This window comes from Myotis yumanensis, unplaced genomic scaffold (genome assembly GCF_028538775.1).
Source record: "Myotis yumanensis isolate MYYU_CA2020_CCGP unplaced genomic scaffold, mMyoYum1.0.hap1 SCAF_1, whole genome shotgun sequence".
NCBI lineage: Eukaryota > Metazoa > Chordata > Mammalia > Chiroptera > Vespertilionidae > Myotis > Myotis yumanensis.
In genome coordinates, this window is record NW_027223752.1 from 163,953,922 (window position 1) to 163,969,815 (window position 15,894).

At 38.3% G+C, this 15,894-nt stretch overlaps 1 protein-coding gene across 1 annotated transcript in view; it reads left to right on the forward strand.

Moving 5' to 3' along the window:
* RBM17 (RNA binding motif protein 17) overlaps positions 1-14,129 on the forward strand; it is a 33,877-nt gene extending 19,748 nt beyond the window's left edge. The window contains exons 5-12 of the mRNA XM_070391484.1: positions 311-408; positions 3,128-3,184; positions 4,543-4,684; positions 8,554-8,705; positions 10,587-10,660; positions 11,148-11,246; positions 12,603-12,675; positions 12,802-14,129. Of these exons, the coding sequence (XP_070247585.1) occupies positions 311-408; positions 3,128-3,184; positions 4,543-4,684; positions 8,554-8,705; positions 10,587-10,660; positions 11,148-11,246; positions 12,603-12,675; positions 12,802-12,905 (799 nt within the window). The 3' untranslated portion in view covers positions 12,906-14,129. The remainder of the gene's footprint in view (positions 1-310; positions 409-3,127; positions 3,185-4,542; positions 4,685-8,553; positions 8,706-10,586; positions 10,661-11,147; positions 11,247-12,602; positions 12,676-12,801) is intronic.
* Positions 14,130-15,894: the final 1,765 nt, after the last annotated feature.

Here is a 15,894-nt window from a genome sequence, read left to right on the forward strand (position 1 = left end):
ACGGGTGGTTGGTAGGCCGGCCCTGCCCCTTGGTTGAACTCCTGGTTGAGGGGACAATTTGCATATTAGCCTTTTATTATATAGGATTAAATGTGTTCAGTTCATCTTCTGGTTTTTCTCACTTGTCATACTTGTGCTACTGTAGTTTTCAATCAGTTGTTTTCGCTCACACCCCTCCTTCCATTAATAGTTTAGTGTGAAAGGGAGGATTTGGGTATTTTTCTAGCCAAGATAGTCAAGGTGATGTCCTTGAGTTCACATCTCTAATTTAGCTCATCTGTAATGAATATGGGTTCTTTTATTATCACAGGAGGCGTAAAGACAGACATGAAGCCAGTGGGTTTTCAAGACGACCAGATCCAGATTCTGATGAAGATGAAGATTATGAGCGAGAAAGGAGAAAAAGAAGTAAGGCATGAACATAAATATTATGTTTCCAACCTGGTGCAATTCCACTATTTGCTTTTCATATTCAATTTGTTATAGTTCAGTTGACATTGACTTAGGTCATTTTGTCTCTGGAATTCCAGCAATCCACATTTGTATACAGTCTTAATTTATATTGCGTTTTTACATATATTCTCTGTTGAGCTTCCCATCCACTTTCTAATAGTTATTAAGTAGATATGTTGAGCATACCTTGAAATATATATATACATACTTTTCCTTACCTGTAGCATAGTTTGGTTTTTATTAACGTTTTTAGAGTCCAGCATATAGGTTGAATACTTTATTGGTCTCATTTTTTCAGCTTATAGATTGGCTGCCTTTTTTGTAAGGAGGTATGCCTTTTCTGTGAAGGCCATTTAATTTCTTGAACATTAGCAAAAGCTAATATTGAGTAGTAGGGAAATGATGGCATTATGTCCATTATGTGTACTGCTGATAACAGGTGATGTTTTTATTTTAACCTGATTAGTAGCAAATGTTTAGTAATCATCCTGAATTTTTCATACTAAACTCATTAGAGCTAATCTCAGAATCAATCAGTAATCACTTGGCAAGATTAAAAAATGATAAGAAGGATTTCAAAAGAAATATAAGATTTTATTCCTATTTCTCCTTAAGTATTTTGTCTAATCCAGGCCTGTTAATCATGATGCATGTACGCTGGCTTTGGAGGAATTTCTTTTGTGAAACATTTCACGCTGTTGCAGCACTGGTTTTGTAATCAGTTTTGTTTGTTTGTTTACATCTTATTTTTTTGGACTATTTAATTGGTGATTAAGTTGTAATACCTATGTTAAGGCTTATACCTAATGAAAAATTCCTTATATTCTCCATTCTTGTCAGATAGCAAATGGAGCTATTTTGGCTTGTTTGTGTCCACTATTCTCTGTCCAGGAAACAAGCAGGAATGGTGACAACACAAAACAGATTCTATAGAAACCAGAAGTACCTACATTTTCAAATAGTTGTTTAGTTCCAGGAGTGTGTTGTATTGTGGGAGAAAGCTTGGAGTCACTGGGAGCTACCTACCACTGCCCACTAATTCTCCTCTGATCATTTTCTCCTATGAAAGAAAAATGGACACATTTATACCTAATTCAAAGGTTATTAAGTCTAAATGAGATAATGTATATGAAAATATTTGGTGACTAGCCCTGGCCAGCATGGTTCAGTCCTGTCAGCATGAGAACCAGAAGGTCGCAGGTTCGATTCCCAGTCAAGGGCACATATCCCTGGCTCCAGTCAGAGCGTGTGCTGGAAGTAACCAGTTGTGTGTGTGTGTGTGTGTGTGTGTGTGTTTGTGTTTCTCTCTCCCCCTTGTCTCCTTCCACTCTCTCTAAAAAATCAATGGAAGAAATATTCTCAGATGAGGATTCATAAACAAAGAATCTGGTGACTAACATCCTCTCAGTAAATAGTTGTATTACTGTTGGTTTTGTGTGTTGTTTTTTTAATCCTCACCTGAGGATATTCTCCCATTGATTTTTAGAGAGAGTGGAAGAGAGAGGGAAAGGCAGAGAGAAATATCGATGTGAGAGAAACACATCAATTGGTTGCCTCCTGCATGTGCCCCAACCAGGGCCCGGGCTGAGGAGGAGCTTGCAACCAAGGTATGTGCTCGGGCCCTTGACCGGAACCAAACTAGGGACCCTTTGGTCCACAGGCCAATGCTCTATCCACTGAGCCAAATCATCTAGGTCTTACTGTTGTTTTTTTAAAAAATATATTTTTATTGATTTCAGAGAGGAAGGGAGAGGGAGAGAGAGAAACATCAATGATGAGAGAGAATCATTGATGGGCTGCCTCCTGCATGCCCCCCACTGGGGATTGAGCCTGCAACTTGGGCATGTACCCTGACCAGGAATGGACCCCGACCCCCTGGTTCATAGGTTGAAGCTCAATCACTGAGCCACACTGGCCAGACTATGTTACTATTTTTTAAGTAACTGCTAATTCTTTGGGTTATGGTCTTTTATCTTAAAATTCATTTATTAACTACATTCTAGGGCTTTTGAATGCCTGCTATGAAAAAAATAATTGTGTTTGTCTGGTTTTTCAGTTTTCTACATTTTTAATCCTAGATTCAGATATTAAGTTCTTTAGATACTAGCTGGAGGGATGAAGTAGCAGTTCTCCCTCCCTCCCTCCCTCCTTCCCTCTCTCTCTCCCTTCCTTGTGTGATATGACAAATTGTGGGGAAGCACAGGACTTGGTTGGAAAGTCTGTAAGGAAGAATCTCCGAAAGGTCGGGGGCCTCTAGGGGGACCTTACCGAATGTGGCAGACCCTACCTTGACTTTTCCAAATAAGTCTGAGCCCCCAGGTGTTTTACTGGAGTCTTTATGTTTAGTCTTTAGCCATCCTTGCTTAAAGGACACTGCAGATGCAAGTGTTTTCTCAAGGATACTTACCCTGCTGATAGTATCTAGAAGTTAATTTTAGTTCAAGCTGTTGCTACAGTAAAAGCCTAAGGAGGCAGGCGAACAGAGCTGTTTGGTTTCTCAAGCCAAGCAGTCCCTTAGCCCTCTCTTTCACAGAAATGTGTGTCAGAGTAATCATTTATCCATTGCTCAGGGTCTTGCCAGTCAGCCCCGGTAACAAATGGTATATATCATAGTCCTTGAGAGTCTGGCATCTGAAATGTTCCTTTAATCAGTGGAATTTTATGTTTTTTGCAGGTATGGGCGGAGCTGCCATCGCACCACCCACTTCTCTTGTAGAGAAAGACAAAGAGTGTATGTATCTATATCTCCCCCTCTTTTATTTTGATACAAATCTTTAACCCAGCCATGGCCAGTCTTAGCTGCTATCAGCCAGGTTTCCTGAATGTAAAGGGAAATTGCCCCAAAGCCTGTCCTCTGGCCTGAACCCTGATGCCCAGTGTGGGTCCTTGAGGCTGCTGTTCCCTTTCATTCTTTGTACTTTAGAAGTTTTAATGCCAGGCTCTGAGACTTGGATTTTTATACAGTGGTATGTTTTTTTGTTGTTGTTGTTTTAATATATATTTCAATTGCTGATTGTATTACAGATATCACCCATCACGCCCCCCTTTATCCCCTCCACCCAGCCCCTACACCCTTATCCCCCACCCCAGGTTTTTAATACCCTATTGCCTGTGTCCATGAGCTATGCATATAAATATATAAGTTCTTTGGTTTATTTCTTCTCGTCCTACTGTTGCTTTTTTAAAATTCATTTTGTCTTCTCCAACATTTCATATTTGGAATTAGGCTAAAACAGTGGTTTAGAGGCTGTTAAGTTCATGACTTCCACAAGGTGGCAGTGCCTTCCTGATTAGATTTTCTGCCATTAGTTTTGATTTCATCTCACAGGTTGTGTGCTTTCACTTACATTGCCAGAACACACCCACCCACCGTTTCTCCTCCCAGTGATCTGTTCTAGGAATTGAACTTCGATGTATCATCTAGGTCATTTTCTTATCCTCTAGGTTGGACCATACCTAAACTATCCCAAGAAAATATAATCATCCCTCATGCTTTGAAATACCTGTTGCACTATTTATGTTATCTTTTTAAAGAAGATAATTTTAAAAGTTTTGTTAAATACCTTTTGTGTAAAAACACCTAGCAAACCATAAACCCAATTGAAACCAGTCTGAGTTTTATTTTTTTTAAAGCTTCCTTGTTGAAAATCACTGGTCTGGTACATGGTCCATAACCTCAATGACCTTTATTTTATGCTACGCTAATGAAATAGATTAGAGTCCAAAGACAGGCATACAAGATTCTATGGGAATCAAAAGAGATTTTGATTGGATCTATCTGGAACATACAAAACTCGTAAGCATTCAGACAAAAATTGTCATTTAGAGCACTTTTAAAGGATAACATTTCAGTAAGGTATAAAAAGGACATTTGAGATAATAGCTGGAACAAAGTTAAAATTAGAAAAATAGTACGTACCTCTATAATTTTAAAAAGTCATGTAGAGGCTGTACAATGGGTTTTGTTTTTCCTCCTTGTAGTAAACTAAAAATGTCAGTTAAACTAGTTCAAAATAACTGATTTATTCAAGTGCAGTTCAGGATTTTTTTGTAGTATTTTGGTAAACCTATTTTATTTTTATCCAATAGTACCCCGAGAATTTCCTTATGAAGAGGATTCAAGACCTCGCTCACAGTCTTCTAAAGCTGCCATTCCTCCTCCTGTGTATGAGGAACAGGACAGACCCAGATCTCCAACGGGCCCTGGCAACTCCTTCCTCGCCAACATGGGGTAATGGTTCCAAGTGCTGTCGTCTTGGCAGGTGTAAGAAGGACAAGACTCATTGTGAAGGGTTGGCAGCCCTCTCAGTAGATGCAGTTTGTTTGAAAGTGAGGGCGTTCTCTAATTGTAGGAAGATGCTTGGTGTGTTCAGTCACACAATGTCATTCTTGAGAATCTGAGTCACATGGAGGGTATTGCAGCACAATGCTACCATATTCTGTACAAAACAAAGTCTTCTGATGTAAGTTTCGGATGATTTCATTGCTGAACATTATTTTCTCTACGTAGGAACAGTTTCTCATAATTATTTACATGTATTTTCAAAACATTTGCAAGTAAAATATGGCTTATGAATTACACCTGACTTATACTATGTCCAAAGGGTGAATGACATCTTTTTTTTATATATATATAAAATGAGCCATTTGCTTTAAGGTCATGGTTCTATACCTTTGGTCTAAAAACTTAGTCATTCAAACTATAATTAGAGTGTTTGCCTGCATATAAAATCAATTTTAAGGTTGACTTTCAAGGATGGCTTGTGGAATTTAAAATCCCCACTGGATTTGCCATACATTTTGGTTAAAACAACGTTTTATGTTTACTTTGTTTCTTTCATGCAATGAGAGACTATCAAATGAAGCTGTGTTACACTAAGGCCTTTGTTCTGTGTCCTTTAGAAGGACACTGCCTATGATAGAAATGCTGTGACCATAGTAATCACTCCGATCTGCCCTTGTCTATGTGCATATACTCTGATTCTTAGAGCCCCTGAAAGGTGACTAGTCAAGAGAGTAGATGGTTGGGGTTCCCGCACTGCGAGAGGATTTTGACTTTCTGACCTTGGTATCCCAGACTTGTGTTCTCTATGGTAACTACTAGCCACGGGTGGCTATTAATTTAAAATGAATACAATTTAAAATGTAGTGCCTCATCTCAAGTGCTCAATAACCACACAAGGTTAACAGCTACCCTATTGGACAGTCCCCATCATTTTAAAATAGGTGTATTGGGCTCCCCTAAAATGTATGCTGGAAGGTGGATAGACATGAAACTTATTTTTTTTTCTGCTGATGATAAAAATTGACTTTTTGCTGAATCACCTTTTAAATAGTAATTCTCTATGCCTAAGAAAGATGCAGTGTAGTACAATTCAGCCATTTCAGTCTTTTCTTTTTAGCCCTAGAACAGTTTCAAATAAAATTTTAAAGGAAATCACATAAACATGAAGTAATGTAGGTGTAATTCTAGTTGAAGCAGGGTTTTGTGGTCCAAGCATTGGGAACAATCTTAAGACCCGTGAGGCATTTCTAAGTGCAGTTTAAAAGTTACGGTATTAGAGAATGAGCAGTGGACTGAGAAGTACAAGTTGTGGGTCCCAATTTCAATTTTACCGTTAATACCTATAGAAATAATTTCTAATATTATGTCTTGCTTTTGTTTCTAATCAGCTTTAAACTAGCCTAGTTGACTAATCTGGGCTTCAGTTTATTTTCCCATTGATTAAGTAGATGACCTCTATATAAAATCTGTTATTGTAAACTCTACTGTACTATTTAGAAAAATGTCATCATTTTCATCATGAAACTTTATCCTTTTTTGACAGGCACATTTTTTAATTTTTATGGCTTTAAGTAATTTTCATTTTTCTATTACAGTTGACATACAATATTATATTAGTTTCAGTGTACACCCCAGTGATTAGACATTATATATTGCTAAGTGATAACCCAAAAAAATCTAGTACCCATCTGACACCATACATAGTTATTATAATATTATTGACTATTCCTTATGCTGTACTTTACATCTCCATGATGATCCTGTAACTACCAATTTGTGCTTCTTAATCTCTTTACCTTTTTCACCCAATCTCCCAAATCTCTTACCATCTGGCAAAAAGTTCTCTCTCTATATGTGTTTGTTCTGCTTGTTTTATTTTGTTCTTTAGATTCCACATATAAGTGAAATCATATGGTATTTGTCTTCCCCTGTCTGATTCATTTCACTCAGCACAATGCCATATATGTCTATCCATGTTGTAGATGGCAAGATTTTTATAATTTAAACTAATCATTGATAGATATTTACTTATTGCCATTTTATTATTCATATTTTTGATTTTTTTTTTCTTCCTCTTCTGAAAGAAGACAAGACCCTTTAGCATTTCTTGTAATATTGGTTTGGTGGTGAGGAACTCATTTAGCTTTTTCTTGTCTGGGCAGCTCTTTATCTGTCCTTCAATTCTAAGTGATAGCTTTGCTGGGTAGCGTAATCTTGATTGTAGATCCTTGCTTTTCATCACTTTGAATAGTTCTTACCAATCCTTTCTGACCTGCAAAGTTTCTGTTGAGAAATCAGCTGACAGTCTTGTGGGAGCTCCCTTGTAGATAAATGCTTTTCTCTTGCTGCTTTTAGAGATTCTCTCTTTGTCTTTAATCTTTGGCATTTTAATTTTGATGTTCTTTGGTGTGGACCTTTTTGGGTTCACCTTGTTTGGGATTCTCTATGCTTCCTTGACAGGCACATTTTAAAAGTAAACTGTGGTCATACATCAATGAATGAAATCTGAAGAACAATATAAATAAACAAAACAAACAGACTCATAGATATGGAGAACAGACTGATGGTTGCCAGAGAGAAGGTGGTGAAGGGACCGGGTGGAAAAAGTAAAGGGATTGAGAAGTACAGATTAGTAGTTACAAAATAGTTATGGGGATATAAAATACAGCACAGGAAATATAGTCAATAATCTATCTAATAAAGAGGAAATATGCTAATTGACCCTCACATTGTCGCAAAGATGGCAGTGCCCACAGCCAATAAAGAGGGATTATGCTAATTGACTGCCCCACCCTCAAAGATGGTGGTGCCCACAGCCAATAAGGAGGAAATATGCTAATTGACTGTCCCGCCCTCAAAGATGGTGGCTCCCACAGCCAATAAGGAGGGAATATGCTAATTGGCTGCCACAACCTCAAAGATGGTGGCACCCACAGCCAATAAGGAGGGAATGTGCTAATTGACTGCCCAGCCCTCAAATATGGCGGCTCCCACAGCGAATAAGGAGGGACTATGCTAATTGACTGCCACACCCTCAAAGATGGCGGCACCCAGTCCCCTCAGACCCGCCCTCAACTGAAAATCGTTCAGTTTAAATGGAAGTTTTTGTCTCTATTTCCCTATTCTATGAAACAGAGGGAATTTTTCCAATTGACCCTCACGCCGTTGCAAAGATGGCGGCACCCACAGCCAATAAAGAGGGAATATGCTTGGACTTGCCGCGCATCTGCCTCCTGAGTTCCCGAGTCCCTCAGTCCCTTCAGCCCCCCAGCTGCCCAGGGCCGCCCGAGGCTCAGGTAACCAGGGCTGGCAGAGGCTTGTGCTGCTGTCAGTGGCAGCAGCAGAGTGTGATGGGGGCGTCACCTTCCCCTGATCGCCGGGTCGCCTCCCGCCCCTGAGGGCTCCCGGACTGTGAGAGGGGGCAGGCCAGGCTGAGGGACCCCCCTCCAGTGCATGAATTTTCATGCACTGGGCCTCTAGTATTGTAATAATGATGTGTGGTGCCAGGTGGGTACTGAAAATTTCAGGGGAACCACTTTGTAAAGTACATGATTGTCTAACCAATGTGCTGTATTGTCTGAAACTAATACAAAATAATATTAAGTACAAACTGTGATTGAAAAAAAGTATATATCTTTCATTCTGAACATCCTCACAACTTCATCTAATGGCCCGTTGTTAATTATGTGTGATGTCATCGAAGCCCTTGTAGAATTTCTATTCTCCTTTCCAGAAAGAGTTAAGATATAAAATCCAATTTATGCTATAGCTGATGACCTTAAGTGTAAAGGACCTTTCTCTTTTCTTCCTCCCAGTGGCACAGTAGCACATAAAATCATGCAGAAGTACGGCTTTCGGGAAGGCCAGGGTCTTGGTAAACACGAGCAAGGGCTGAGCACGGCATTGTCAGTGGAGAAGACAAGCAAGCGAGGAGGCAAGATCATTGTGGGCGAAGTCACAGAGAAAGGTAGGTCCTCCCCAGAGGCAGTGAGAGGTGCAGTCCAGAGGCAGCGGACTGGCCCTCTTGAATAGAATAAGAGAATTCCTGATTATGATGCATCCCAATTCTGTGTTGTGGTTCTTCATCTTTATTTGTTCAGAATAGATGTAGAGATAGGAAGGCCCATAGGAGAAAAGACAATGACTTTGGCAGAAAATGAACAATACTCAAGAAAATAAGTTCATGCCTACTTCTACTAGGCAAAGAATCTTGTTAAATTGATAAGATCATAGTTATTTTTTTTGTTTTTAAATCTATTTTTATTGATTTCAGATAGGAAGGGAGATGGAAAGAGAGATAGAAACATCATTGATGAGAGAGAATCATTGATTGGCTGCCTCCTGCATGCCCCCCACTGGATATTGAGCCCACAACCTGGGCATGTACCCTTGACTGGAATCGAACATAGGACCCTTCAGTCCCAGGCTGACGCTCCATCTACTAAGCCAAACCACCTAGAGGCCATGGTTATGTGTTTATAGCATGAAAGACAGAGCCATATCCTATCTAATAAAGAGGGAATATGCTAATTGACTGTCCTGCCCTCAAAGATGGTGGCACTCACAGGCAATAAAGAGGGAATATGCTAATTGACTGCCACACCCTCAAAGATGGCGGTGCCCACAGCCACAAGATGGCTGGCAGGGGAGGGCAGTTGTAGGCGATCAGGCCAGCAGGGGAGGGCAGTTGTAGGCGATTAGGCCAGCAGGGGAGGGCAGTTAAGGGTGACCAGGCCTGCAGGGGAGGGCAGTTGGGGGGGACCAGGCCTGCAGGGGAGGGCAGTTGCGGGGGACCAGGCCGGCAGGGGAGGGCAGTTGGGGGCAACCAGGCCGGCAGGGAGGGGGAAGTTAGGGGCAATCAGGCCAACATGCAGAGGCATTGAGGGGTGATCAGGCCGGTGGGGGGTGGGGGGCAGTTAGAAGCAACCAGGCAGGCAGGCAGGTGAGTGATTAGGAGCCAGCAGTACGGGATTGTTAGAGGGATGTCCAACTGCCAGTGTAGGCCCGATCCTCGGGACATCCCCCGAGGGGTCCTGGATTGGAGAGGGTGCAGGCTTGGCTGAGGAGACCCCACCCCCTCTGTGCACGAATTTCGTGCACCAGGCCTCTGGTACAATATATTAGTGATTATATTTGCTATTTTCCAATTTGTAAGGGTTCTTATTGGTAGATTATGCCTAGTTGGTGTTTTATTTTTGTACTGCTTTAGTAAGTAGCCAGTTAGCCTAGAGTCGTCCTGATTTGTGGGAATATGTGCAATTAGGCAGCCAGTGGCTGGCTAATTACCTGCTTATTATATTGGACTAGTGACTTTTGGCCACTTCCCAAGCCAAGGCTCTCACCTGTAAGGGTTGGGATTGATGTGCTCTGTCAACCCCTTAGGAAGTGAACTAAGCGAAAATTGTAGGTATCCAGGGAAACTAAAAATGTCCAGAAATTATAGTAAAAACCTATACCAACGCAAAGCATATGCTTCCATTACAGATAGGGCTATATTTTTTCTCAGCCATAGATGATTATACCGTAGATGACTCTAGGACAGCCGTGGGCAAACTACGGCCCACGGGCCGGATCCGGCCTGTTTGAAATGAATAAAACTAAAAAAAAAAGACCGTACCCTTTTATGTAATGATGTTTACTTTGAATTTATATTTCACACAAACACTCCATCCATGCTTTTGTTCCGGCCCTCCGGTCCAGTTTAAGAACCCATTGTGGCCCTCGAGTCAAAAAGTTTGCCCACCCCTGCTCTAGGACATAAAAAGGTTGCTATTAAAAATAAATTATTCATTGTAACTTGAACTCAATGCTCTAACATATCCATATCTCATTGTTTGTTTTCCTACAGATGCAGCCAAGAAGTCAGATTCAAATCCATTAACTGAAATACTTAAATGTCCTACTAAAGTGGTCCTACTAAGGGTAAGAAGCAGAAGGAAGCAACCTTTTTGCCCACCTTGATTTATGTGTCACTCTGCCCTAACCTATCCCTGCATGCTTTCAGCACCACTGATACCATAATGGATAAAGAAAACTGAAGAGAATACTTCTGCAAATGATACTTTTGGATAGACTCCACATAAGACTAATAGAATTTTTTACTAATGTTTCTTTGCTAAAGATAATATTTAAGACAATAGTGATTACTTTAAAATATTTGAAATTGTTAGATGTTTATCTTAATTTATGCATTTTGATGGTTGCATAATTGCTCTTGTAAGTCTATGGAGCTTAGTGTATATTTTTATTTTGTTTTTTTAAGAAATAATTTTGGGGGACTACAGGAGTGAAAATTTTCATTGTGTTATTTGAGAGGGAGAACATTTACTACCATAAAGTTATTTATACATCTTATTTATATATTAATAAATTATACTTGATACTTGAATTTATTTATTTTTGTTTATAGAACATGGTTGGTGCAGGAGAGGTAGATGAAGACTTGGAAGTTGAAACCAAGGAAGAGTGTGAAAAATATGGCAAAGTTGGAAAATGTGTGATATTTGAAGTAAGAGAGTTTTCTAGATCTTTATTTTTTTTATTTTTTATTTTTTAAAATATATTTTATTGAATTTTCACAGAGAAGAAGGGAGAGGGATAGAGAGTTAGAAACATCGATGAGAGAGATCGATCAGCTGCCTCCTGCACAGCCCCCAGTAGGGATGTGCCCGCAACCAAGGTACATGCCCTTGACCGGAATCGAACCTGGGACCCTTGAGTCCGCAGGCCGACGCTCTATCCACTGAGCCAAACCGGTTCGGCTCTAGATCTTTATAAACTGTTGTGATTGACAGGTTACAAAACATTTTCTACAAATAGAGATGTGTGCTGTGCTTAAATAACATACTGTCTTACTACAGGAGGTGACAGGTGTTGGTTATACTTCTCTCATTTAATTATAAAAATTTTAAACATGAAGACAAGAAGGACTTCAAATTTTATTTGGAAAAGAAATAAACATTTTATGATTGAGGTTTAGTTTGGTGATTAAAGACCTTGATTATAGTATGCTCAATAGTTTAGTTACTTGGACATGCCTTTGGTTTTATTCATTTGACAAGTATATATTTAGTGCCTCTCATATATCCAATACTGTATTGAGAGCATTGGGGATGTTCTGTGCTCTCAGTGATATGTTCAGTTGAAACAACAAAACAAACACATATAAAAATAGACAATATTTTGTTGCTAGATTCAGTAGTTATTGACTATAAGTACTGGAGTTGAGAAAAGGATTTAGATTAAAAAAACAACAGAAGGCTTTGTGACAATATCAAAGCCAGCTGAGCTTTGAAATGAATGGGTAGGATTTGGATAGGTTGAAAAGATATTCAGATTAGGGTCACAGCTTCTGGGAGACTGAAGAGGGCTACAAAATGGAATGGTTGGGCATGTTGGGGATTAACAGGAAACATGTTTACATAGGTGGAATGGGCCCATATGCAGGGTGTAGAGAGTATGACAAAGGAATTTAACCTATAATGAGAGGCAGTTAGAATACAATATAATTTCTTTTTTTTCTCTAAATATCTGCTCTCACTTTTGCTTCCTTTCTATATCATATTGCCATTTGTTGACCAAATAATTATTTGTTTACATGTCAGCCGGCATAGGATCTCTACAAGATCAGATTGCTCTACTTAGCTATGTATTCCCAGCACCTAACACTGTGCCTGTCATAAACAGATCTTCAACAAATTTTTGATGTCAATTTGTAGTTATTTCCTTGGTATTTGATTGCTTCTCATTCATATATGATGATAATTGACACACTTATTCTGACAGAAATCATTGACGAAAGAAAACTCATATTTAGTGATATCTCAAATACCTATTTATCTATTATACTTTTAATTTTTTCCAGATTCCTGGTGCCCCTGATGATGAAGCAGTACGAATATTTTTAGAATTTGAGAGGGTTGAATCAGCAATTAAAGGTAAGTTGTACAACTAAATATAAAGATAAAAAAGTTGAAATTGTGATCTTATTGGAATTAAAACATGTTCTTGTAATGTCTTAAAAGAATCTGTATTAACTGACTGTCTTTTTGTTTGCCTTTTAGCTGTCGTTGATCTGAATGGGAGGTATTTTGGTGGACGGGTGGTAAAAGCATGTTTCTACAATTTGGATAAATTCAGGGTGTTGGATTTGGCGGAACAAGTTTGATTTTAAGAACTAGAGCACGGGCTACAAGCTGCAAGCAGAGAAGAAAAAGGTGACAGCCAGTCTGCATGGCTGTTGGGTACAGAGACTCTTGGAAGGACTGCTAAGATATATGTTGATTAATCCCTTTTTTATTTTGTGGTTTTTTTAAATATAGTATAAAAATCCTTTTAAAAAAAACAATCTCTGTGCCTCTCTGGTTGTTTCTCTTTCTTATTACCACTTCTGGGTAATTAGCTTTTTTTTTTTTTGCTAGGATTTCATGATTATTCTCAAGTGCTCCAGTGATACAGCATTTCTTGCACTAAAAATATCTAGAAAGTTCTGGGATATGGGATTGTATTAAGTTATCCTTTGCATTTCTTTCATTGTTTTCTTTTTTAAATAAAACTTGCAAGTTACTGTAGTTTCATAAATTCTATAATAAAGTGTCATCTTGGCAGTCTGCCAAAGGTGAAAATGTTTGCTTTCTCTAACAGAGAAATTCTTATTGATTCCAGTTGTAGAAAAATGTCTTTAAGACCTGAACTACGGTTGAAGAATTGTGAACCTACCATGACTTGTTTGGATGAATCATTTCAATTAAACTAAGTCAGACTGTAGGGTTTGTGATGGACTTAGGATATAGAAATCACGAACCTAGCAATTCTAGCATAGTCTTCAGGGAAGATCAGAAATGACAAGTTAATTCAAAACCTCAGAGGTACATTGTAAATGTGTGCCCATATGTTTTGGAAATGGTGGTTCCTTGGAGTCACATTTCTACTGGCAAAATTTGCAATAGTGTTAGTTCTTATATATATTTTACAATTTATAAAATTTATAAAATTCAGCCACATCAGGTACTTAAACTGTACTGCCAATTAATATAATTCCAGAGTTATAAAAAATTGTACCATTGAAGTACAGTGGTATGTGTGGCTTAAAAATTAACAAGACTATGAAAAAGGACAAAAATATTTGGTACTGGGGTTCATTGCTAGAGCAAGTGTTTCCAGAATATACATGTGCCTGTATTCTGGTCCTGGCTTGCCTAAATATTGCTAAAGGACGTGCACCTATGTTGTCTCTCTAGGTTATTGTGACCCTTTGGGGAAAGAAAGCACTCAACATTTCTTTACATTCCATGGACTTGGTTTGAAGACCTAAGGAATATTCTGACCCTTTTTAAAAAAGGATTTTCTCATGTTTTTATTTTAACAGAAATAAAATAATAATGTTTTCTTCTTTGTGGTATTACTTTACTGAGTACAATTTAATTGATACTTGTTTTTTTGTGATAAAAATGCACATATTTTATAAGATAAGTTTGGGTTAAAGATTAAAACATAAAAGGATTACATAATTGAATACTAAAGAATCAACAGCAGCCCTGAAACTTGAATGGGTCTACCTATGGACTTAGCTACTGAATAATGCCTTTTTTGGCTTACAAGTACCTAACTGTGCTTATGCTGCATGATTATTATGATGACTTAGTTTAATTTGTATAAACTCTAATGTTCTTAAACTATAAGCTCCAAACTACCTTTTATATCTGCATAATTATTATTTTGTTGCATAATAACATCATTGTTCATTTGCATTTAGGTGGCTTTCCCCAACATTCTCATGAACAACAACCAGAGAAATAAAATGCAAGTAACCAAGTTTTAGTAGCTAACTAAAATTCAAATTTAACTTCAATATAAAAATTCCAACATAAATTAAAAATTAATTTGTAATGGACATTAGTCCTTTTTGGCCCACCTGTGATCTTCTGGAAGCCTTTCCTGTGTTTGGGGAGTTTACTGTATTCACTCCCTTCCTTAAGATAGAGACTAGAAACTTGCTTTGCCAGTGTGTCTCAAAGCTAAGGCAGGCACTGGTTCCTGGGCTCTTTATATCACTACGGTGTCGGGTGAATTTCCCGCCAAAATATAAGATGGCGCGGGCAATTATTTAGGTTTCCCGCGCAAAATCAGAGTTAGTTTAAAATGCCTATATCTTTTGAAGTATGGGTTCGATTGAAATGAAATTTTCGGTTTCTTGTGTAAAAAATGAAAATTTATTCAATCACAGACATTTTTTTTATCTATTCAGTACATAAATAATTCGATATATATAAACTAAATACGAAAAACCCAAAAAATACTTATTACCTAAAAATATACACATATTTTTAAAGTTTAAAATAAAATTTTCATAATAAATCAAAACAAATAGAAATTAATAGTTTTTTAGCGTATGATATTTTTCAAAACACGCCCCTTTATGTAGAGGTATATTGCAAAATTTGCACATGTAGCGTGTCTCACTGCGCAATTTATGAACGGAACATACGCGACACCTTCTCAAAATGTTTTTCTTTTTTCCACTTCCGACAATTGCCTGTAACGTATGCTTTCTCATGTCCATCGATAGCCTGCATGGTGGATCAGATGTAGGTGGTTTAGCCCGCATTCCAGAAGTAGACGGTACTGGTTGAAGGTCTGGAACAATGTCCATGTCCTCTGGAATATCATCCGTCAACCAGTGGATAGCTGTTTGTTTCAAAAACATTTTAAAACCCATTTTTCTTTGCCTCACTGATTTGTAAACTGCATAAGAATTAAATAATGCGCAATTTATCATATACATTGCCAACCTTTTTGTCCATTTGACCGTCCTCCGCAATATCGAATAATATGAAAGGTATTGGTCGGCCCGGTCAACACCTTTCATATGTTTATTGTAGTCAATGAGTGCATTCGGTTTGACAATTTTCTTTTTTGATGTTCTGTCAATATTCTGACTTTCTTCCATCTCCGCAGAATGAATCGAAGAAATCAGGTATACAGGCTTTTTTGATTGCCACACTTGTAACAATATATCATTTTTCCTTATAAATTTTGTTTCACCTTTTTTCAAAGAAATTGTTTGAAAATCTTTAGGTATACCTCGATTTTTCCGGATTGTTCCACATATTCTGAATTTGTTTTTCATAAGTGCTTCACAATTTGCGACGCTATTA